The sequence below is a fragment of the Gopherus flavomarginatus genome, chromosome 1 (genome assembly GCF_025201925.1).
Source record: "Gopherus flavomarginatus isolate rGopFla2 chromosome 1, rGopFla2.mat.asm, whole genome shotgun sequence".
Classification (NCBI taxonomy): Eukaryota; Metazoa; Chordata; order Testudines; family Testudinidae; genus Gopherus; species Gopherus flavomarginatus.
Window position 1 is genome coordinate 192,118,015 of NC_066617.1, and position 7,389 is coordinate 192,125,403.

Consider the following 7,389-nt stretch of genomic DNA (forward strand, 5'->3'; position numbering starts at 1 on the left):
TGAGCAGTGGTCACCCAATCAGTTCAGGTCCTCCATAAGAGCCAAGGATTGAAGGCCTGCTCTCTCCCCAGTCTGCTGCCAACTCAGCTGCTCTTCTTCCTTTTACATCCTCCCTCCAGGCCTGACATGCACAGCAGGTGCAGCAGAAGGGGTGGGTGCTTTAGCTCAGAGCAGTTATTTAATGTCCACTTGTCTTGTGAAGGGTTAGTACACCCTGTCACATGAGGGCAGAGGCTGAAAAGGTGACTTACACCTCAGCACTGCTATACTAGCTACTCCTCACTTTGATTTGTGCCTTAATTTTTATTTTATTGTAGCATCAAAATATTAAATAATTATTCATAAATAGATTTTATTTATCAACAATTTTGAAATACAGTTATTACAGCAAAATGAATACAGTTCTTTGTTGTCATTATCCTTGTTTTTCATGGCTGATTTTTAGAGACAGAAAAAATAAGTATAAATGTCTAGGAACCCTCTCATGGTTCCTGCTGTAATGAGTTAACCTGTCAGCTGCAGCCGTATGTGGTTTGACTCTTGGGTTATCGAGACTGATTGACTAAGGTCTTGGGTTGCCTGTGGTCTGCAGCTCTGTACTAGATAGCAAATGAGATGACTTAAATGAGAGAAAGGAAACTATGACCAAATTGTTTAAATGGTCTGGTCCAATAATTCTAACGGTGAAGCAATAGCTTGCTTGTCAGTAACAGCCAGTGAACTATTTAAATAAGGGGATGTTTTTAAAAGTACATTCATTGTTAAAATAACACCTAGTTAAAAAGAACATGAGAAATGAAAAAAAAAAATAAAGCAAAATTGAAGGAAACTCTATCGCTTACCTAAACTATAGACAAGACTTTACGTAAGCTTCTTTCAAGAAGGTTCATGTTGATTTTGCTTGTGTGGGACCAGCATGTTGTACTGCAGCACTGGGCCTTAAAACATAACATGTATTTTATGAGCTGACTGTTGTGCCCACATGTGCATGCAGAAGTCTGTAGGGTTGGTTAAAAATTTTCTTTCAAAACTCTTGACAAAAAATTGGGTTTTCAACTAGATTTTTTTCCCCCAAAGTGTCTGTTTCCTTGCCTCCCCCTTGTCTTCAAAATGAGTAACATTCTAAATGAAAAACATAAAATGGAGTTAAACAATTGCCTGGCCTACCCACAAATACCAGTTTTTCTCGAACCTGTCCCCAAACTGAAAACAAAATCTGGATTTTTTTTTAAAGGTGTGAGGAGGAGACTGACAAAAATAGTCACAAAAGAGCAATGGAATTAATATGCAACTCTTTCCATAAGATGTGTGTTTCTCCCAAACAAGAAAGTGTATGCATTGTTCAAAATGAAAAGTTGGCAATTTGCAGTAAAGTACACAAACAAAATACTGGAGTTCTCTGTCTAGTAAATTCTTTGGCCTACTACTTTTCTATATGTGCCCTTACTTCTTGAGCCGTCAAAGACTTACATACATGCTTAACTTTAGAACACGTCTATGCTAGGAATGTCGGTCAGTATAACTATGTTGCTCAGGGGAGTTAACAATCCACACCCCTGAATAACACAGTTAAACCAACCCAACCCCCAGTTTAGGTTGACGGGGGAAATCTCCTGTTGATCTAGCTACTGCCTTTTAGAGAGGTGGATTACCTATGCCAATGGAAGAATACCTGCTGTTAGCATAACTAGCATCTTCACTGAAGTACTACAGAGGGGCAGCTGTCCCACTAAAGTAGTTTAAAGGTAGACAAGCCTTGAGGAACCTGATTATATCTCTGGAGGTCAATGAGACTCTTCATTTCAAATGGAAAATTAATGTGTCTAAATTTCAGCAGATATGTAAGTGATTATATGTTGGTGATTACAGGATTGGAGCCATGGTCCTTGGTGACAGACTACATTACTTTGTAACACAACAATTTAAGCACAAAAAAATTAGGATTTGGCCAACAGTACCTCACTAGCTGTAGCCAGTGTTACTAAGCCCTTCAAGTTTCCTGCAACCAATTAATTAACATATCTATAAAATGACACTTAGAAATGGAGTTAAAAATCATTAGAGGTTTTGGCTAGAATCCGATACTAAATATAATATAGTTGGTCAAAAACAAAAGGATAACATTCTGGTGATTTTTCTTTCATGGATATTTAAAGTGTCAGTGAAAAATTTCATCAGTATGAAATTTTGAATTTTTCAACCAGCTCTAGAATGAATAAAAGGAGTTATGAAAGTCATCTATTCAGCAAAAAAATGAAAATTAAAAAAAAATCCATTATTCCCTTCCTGAGACCAACGTCTGAAAGACCATTAAAGGTAATGTGCACACCTTAACTGCTAACCTGAAGAGAGCATGTGTATTTCCACCCCTTAAATATAAATACTAAAAACACAGATAACTTTTTAAATCTTCCTGTTAAGCAAAGAAAAAGAGGATTAGAAGAACTGGTTTTCCTCAGATATAGCCTTTCAGATATTCAGTCTTCCACACTGAATGGTCAATCTGTTTACTGACAGTATGAAAAAAATAAATAAAACTCTAGAGTGCAATGAAAATACCTTCCTGAAATACAAGAAACAGTCATTTGTTACTCTTAACAGTTATGTACAGTAGGATACAGCTGGCAAAATAAGGACAGTTTTCGTATCTCTAGCATTCTCATTGTTCTGATGTATGTTGTTATAGATCCATCCATGAAAAGCTGTCAACTTAGCCAGCTATTCGGGGCTCAGATCCTCAGCTAGTGTGAACAGGCTTAGCTCTCTCTGGACAAATGTGTTCTGCTCAGTTGTTTGCCATCAAGGACTGTTTCCTGCTAACTCCCCAAGTTTGTTTTATTATACAGTACCTACATTTTGGTATTTTTCCTACTTCAGAATTTGTGTATTCTCCTGAATAATTACTCCTGTGTAGAGCCAGCAGATTCTCAAAAAGATGAGTAAATAAATAAGGTAATCACTATTTTTATAATATCTTATGCCCTAATCTTGCAAACATTTAAGCATGTGAAAAATTTTATGTATGTGTATAGTCCCATTGATTTAATGAGACTACCCTTATGCATAAATGTTGTCAGGATTAGGCCTTTAGAGCGAAAAATCTTGAAGGCAGGTAATGTGTCTTGTTCTTATGAGGGTGATGGAGGACGGAATCCCTGTATCTAGATTATATAACACTTTCCATTTTAATAATTCTTCCAAATAGTTTTTCAAGAAACTCTAGGACATCCAAGGTATGCAGCAGGATTTTAAATTTGGCATGGGAATAATGTTGAGACATCCAATCTGAACAGATTTCCATGGGCCAGCAAAGACAAATTTAATCCTGTTGAAAAATTACCAGCTCCTATTTATGTTTTGCTCAGTACAGCTCACTCCTAGCTTCCTACCAACAATCTGGAAGGTTCTATTACCATTCCACTTTCACTGCTGTGGCATCTTGCACCAGCGTGCATCATCAAATTACTCCTTAAGGAGACAGAGACAAGATGTACCTCTGTTGTGATAATTGAGCCTACTCATTTACCTTAATTGTAAGCTCAACTGTAAGAAGTCAGTGAAAGTTCATAAAATGTCATATAACTTGTAACAATAAATGTTGATGAGAAAAGATGCAAAAGCAAGACAGAAAGACTGAATTAGTCCAAACAAAAAGGACAACTGATACAATCCGAGGACTGTGTTAAAATTATGCTTACTAAACAAGAAAAGTGTGGAACTGGAAAACAGGGAAATAAAAATTTATGTGTTGGACATTTGGTCTAATTGGTAGACAAAATAATGAGAGGATGGATTATGCTGCCCACCACTCCTCTTGTGGGATCCTCAAAAAGAGACTTTTGTGAAGGAAAGCTGGCTACTGTGAGTCTGGCTAACTAAAAGAAGAGAGAGAATGGGAAAGAGTGAGCTTCCCTATCATGGCTGCCATAGCCACCATCATCTGGGACCCTAGATCTTCTTCAACCCAATTCTGAGAGATGTCCTGACCATCCTGGACCAGAGAGAGGGACCCTGATGACACTGCCACCTCACCCGGCTTTGTCTAGATCCCAAGTACCTGCTGGGATGTGAAACTTTGGCCTTGTCTACACTATACAGTTTTGTTGACAAAAGTCAGCTTTCATCAACAAAACAGTGGAGCTGTACACACTGATATGCTCCACCAGCTGATGTAACTCCACTGCTATGCCGACAAAATAAAACCACTTCGACAAGAGGCCTAGAGCTTTTTGCAATGTAGATAGAGCGATTCAGCATCAGTGTAGATGTGCACTTGCTTATGTTGCCCTAATTGGTTTCCAGGAGGTGTCCCACAATGCCCATCATGACCACTTTGGTCAGCAGTTTGAACTTCACTGCCCTGCACGTAAAAAGGCATGATCCCCTCACCCATTTAAAACCCCAGGTAATTTTGAAATTCTTCTTACTGTTTGATAGGTGTAGACTGTTCACACAGCATCTTCCCAGCTGACTATGCCAGCTTTCCGCAACAGACACACTCTTGCATGGAGGCAGAGGCCAATGGCCTCAACCCTGAGAATGAAGTGGTGGATGAGGAAGTGGAGTTGAAGGAGGATGTGGGACGTGAAACTGGGTTGTCTGGTGGTATGGAAAGCCAGGACCTATCTTTGATTCCAGAGGGGTCTAGCCAGTTCTAGCACTCTGGCTCTGGCACACATAAAGCAGGAGAAGCAAGCTGTGGTAAACATACATTTTGCTTTGATACTGAAGAGTCATAGAAGATTGAGGTCTCATTTACTTTATTATATGGTAGAGGATGGATAAAGGATAGAAATTAGTAACAGAGCCCATCCAACTATGCAGTGAGGGCCCAGTGGAAAAGTTTTTTAATGTACACCGGGATGTCTCAGGAATCCTCCACAGAGATCTACAGGAAACTTTACTGTAGGTACTCTGTAATCATCTGATGAATACTCCTTGACAGAGCTTCCTGTTTCTCCTCCTGTAGTAGAAAACTTCACCCTGCCAACCAGCAATTATTTCTGCAGAGACCAAAACAGCACACAGGCAAGCAGCATATGGGCCCAGTCTGAAGCTGTGTACATGCTGGAGATGAACCCATGAATCCTGGGTTATCCTCAGGAGTGAGATATTGGGATTGATTACCCCAGCCTGTGGAAAAGCATGTCAATATTCAGAATACACTTTCCCTAGGCATGTGTAGTGACCCTCTTTGCAAACCATCCAGATCTTTCTTGCCCATTCTCCCTTCCCAACCTTCCCCTGCCACTGAACTCACCATATTTGGGACTCTAGACGAACTGTGTGCTAGCCTAGGGACAGTGAGAAAGAAGTGTATGTGATTTATGTGATTCATGGCTTTGACAGCACTCACAATACTGTCTCTTTTCATTGTTTCTTTGGCTTCTGCAGATGTGCCCTTGATTTTCAAATGCTACACACTGGTGGAGTGCCTTCATCAGATAAGAAGGTGAACCGGGAGTAGTAAGGAGGATATGTTTAGAGAAGTGCTGCAATCAACAGATACAGCAGACAGTGAAACAAGATTATGGAGGGAGACAGCTAATGAAAAATTCAAGATGGATAGCCTGGAAAGGAGACAAGGGCATGAGCAGATAATACATGGAGAGAAGCAGATGATAAAGATACTAGAGGGCCAGACAGAGATGCTCAAGTGCCTCATAGCGCTGCAGTCTAAGCACATCTGTGCATGAATCTCCCTGCAGCCAATACAGAATTTTGTTCCATGCCCTCTCCAAAACTCCCCCCATTCCTTGCATGTTTCCATTCTGTCACAGTATCCCTGGCACTCCACCCCATGATGAAAGCTTTAATTACGCAGAGATATGAGTGCCTTAACTGAGAGGTTGTTCCTCATTGCCATGTTCCCAGTTTGCAAAAAAATGTTTTATCCTTTAAGTGTACTCTTTGAAACAAAATGAGTCTTTATTTGTGTCATGCACACGGTAGTTGCTGCTAAAATTCAAACACAATGGCTATAGGCAGGAACATTTGCTTACTACTATTCAAGCTCAGGGAAACAATCATTACAGGGGTTATTCAAGGTGGCAAGTAAACATTGTATGGCTGAATGCACCACACAAAAACACATTATTGGGGCTCATTGTCAAAATGCTTCTTCAGAGCCTCCTTGATTTGAATAGTCTCCCGCTGAACCCCTCTAACTGTCCTGGTATCTGGCTGCTCAAAACCAGCAATCAACCGATCCACCTCAGCGCTCCACCCATGTGGAAACTTTCCACCCCTCCCTTCACTTTGCAAATGTTATGCAGAGTGCTGAAGGCTGCTATGACCATCAGAATATTTTCCTCCTTGAGGTCTCAGCAGTCAAAAAGGCAGCTCCAGTGACTTTTCAATCTGGCAAAGGCATATTTAACGGTCATTCTGCACCAGCTTAGCCTGTTTTTGAAGCACTCCTTGCTGCTGTCTAAGTTTCCAGAGTAAGGCTTCATGAGTTATGGGGCAGATGGGATCTCCCAGGATCACTATTAGCATTTGCACATCACCCTTTGGAATCTTCTGGTCTGGAAAATTAGTCTAAGTGTGCAGCTTTCTATACATTCCAGTGTTCCTAAAGATGTGTGCATCATGAACTTTCCCTGATCAACCCACACTGATGTCAGTGAAATGGCCCTGGTGATCAACCGGCGCCTGCAAGACCATGGAGAAGTAGCCCTTTTAATTGATGTATTCTGTTGCAAGATGGTCTGTGGCCAAAATTGGGATATGCATGTCATCAATCACTTTGCTACAGTTAGGGAATCTCATTATTTCCCCAGAGTCACAGTTCTTTGTAGCAAGAGGTGATTAATGGACCTGAACACTTGCATCACCACAACCCCTAAGGTGGACTTTCCAACTAGAAACTGATTCGTGACTGACCGGTAGCAGTCTGGATTAGCCAGCTTCCACACACTAATTGCCACTCACTTTTTCCACTGTGAGGAAAGCATTCATTCTGGTGTCCTTATGCCTCAGGACAGTGGTGAGCTCCACACACAGTTCCAGGAAGGCACATCCAAAAGTTCTGCAGCAACTGCTCATCGTCCCATACATGTATCATCATGATGTGATCCCACCATTCAGTGCTTGTTTTCTGAGCCCAGTACCAACAGTACATCATGTGCAGCTGCTCTGTGAACATCAGTTCCCAGATCTCCCTGCAGCAGAGGGTAGCAAGTTGCATAGTGGGATAGCTACCCATGATGCAATGCTCTCTCTCGATGCTAGAGCACCAACTGTGGACATGCTCTGCCGACACAAGGAATGTTGTGTGGACGTGCACAACTGATGTAATTAAAGTGGCATATGATTGCTGGCATAACTTAAGTCGACTTAACTCTGTAGTGTAGAAAAGGTCTGTAACATATCCTTGTTTTCTCCCTT

The 7,389-nt window shown here is 40.9% G+C and overlaps 1 protein-coding gene across 1 annotated transcript in view; it reads left to right on the plus strand.

Moving 5' to 3' along the window:
• Positions 1-5,085, plus strand: part of LOC127043244 (uncharacterized) — a 35,275-nt gene extending 30,190 nt beyond the window's left edge. Inside the window, exons 3-5 of the mRNA XM_050937134.1 lie at positions 3,078-3,112; positions 4,438-4,605; positions 4,946-5,085. Of these exons, the coding sequence (XP_050793091.1) occupies positions 3,078-3,112; positions 4,438-4,605; positions 4,946-5,085 (343 nt within the window). The remainder of the gene's footprint in view (positions 1-3,077; positions 3,113-4,437; positions 4,606-4,945) is intronic.
• Positions 5,086-7,389: the final 2,304 nt, after the last annotated feature.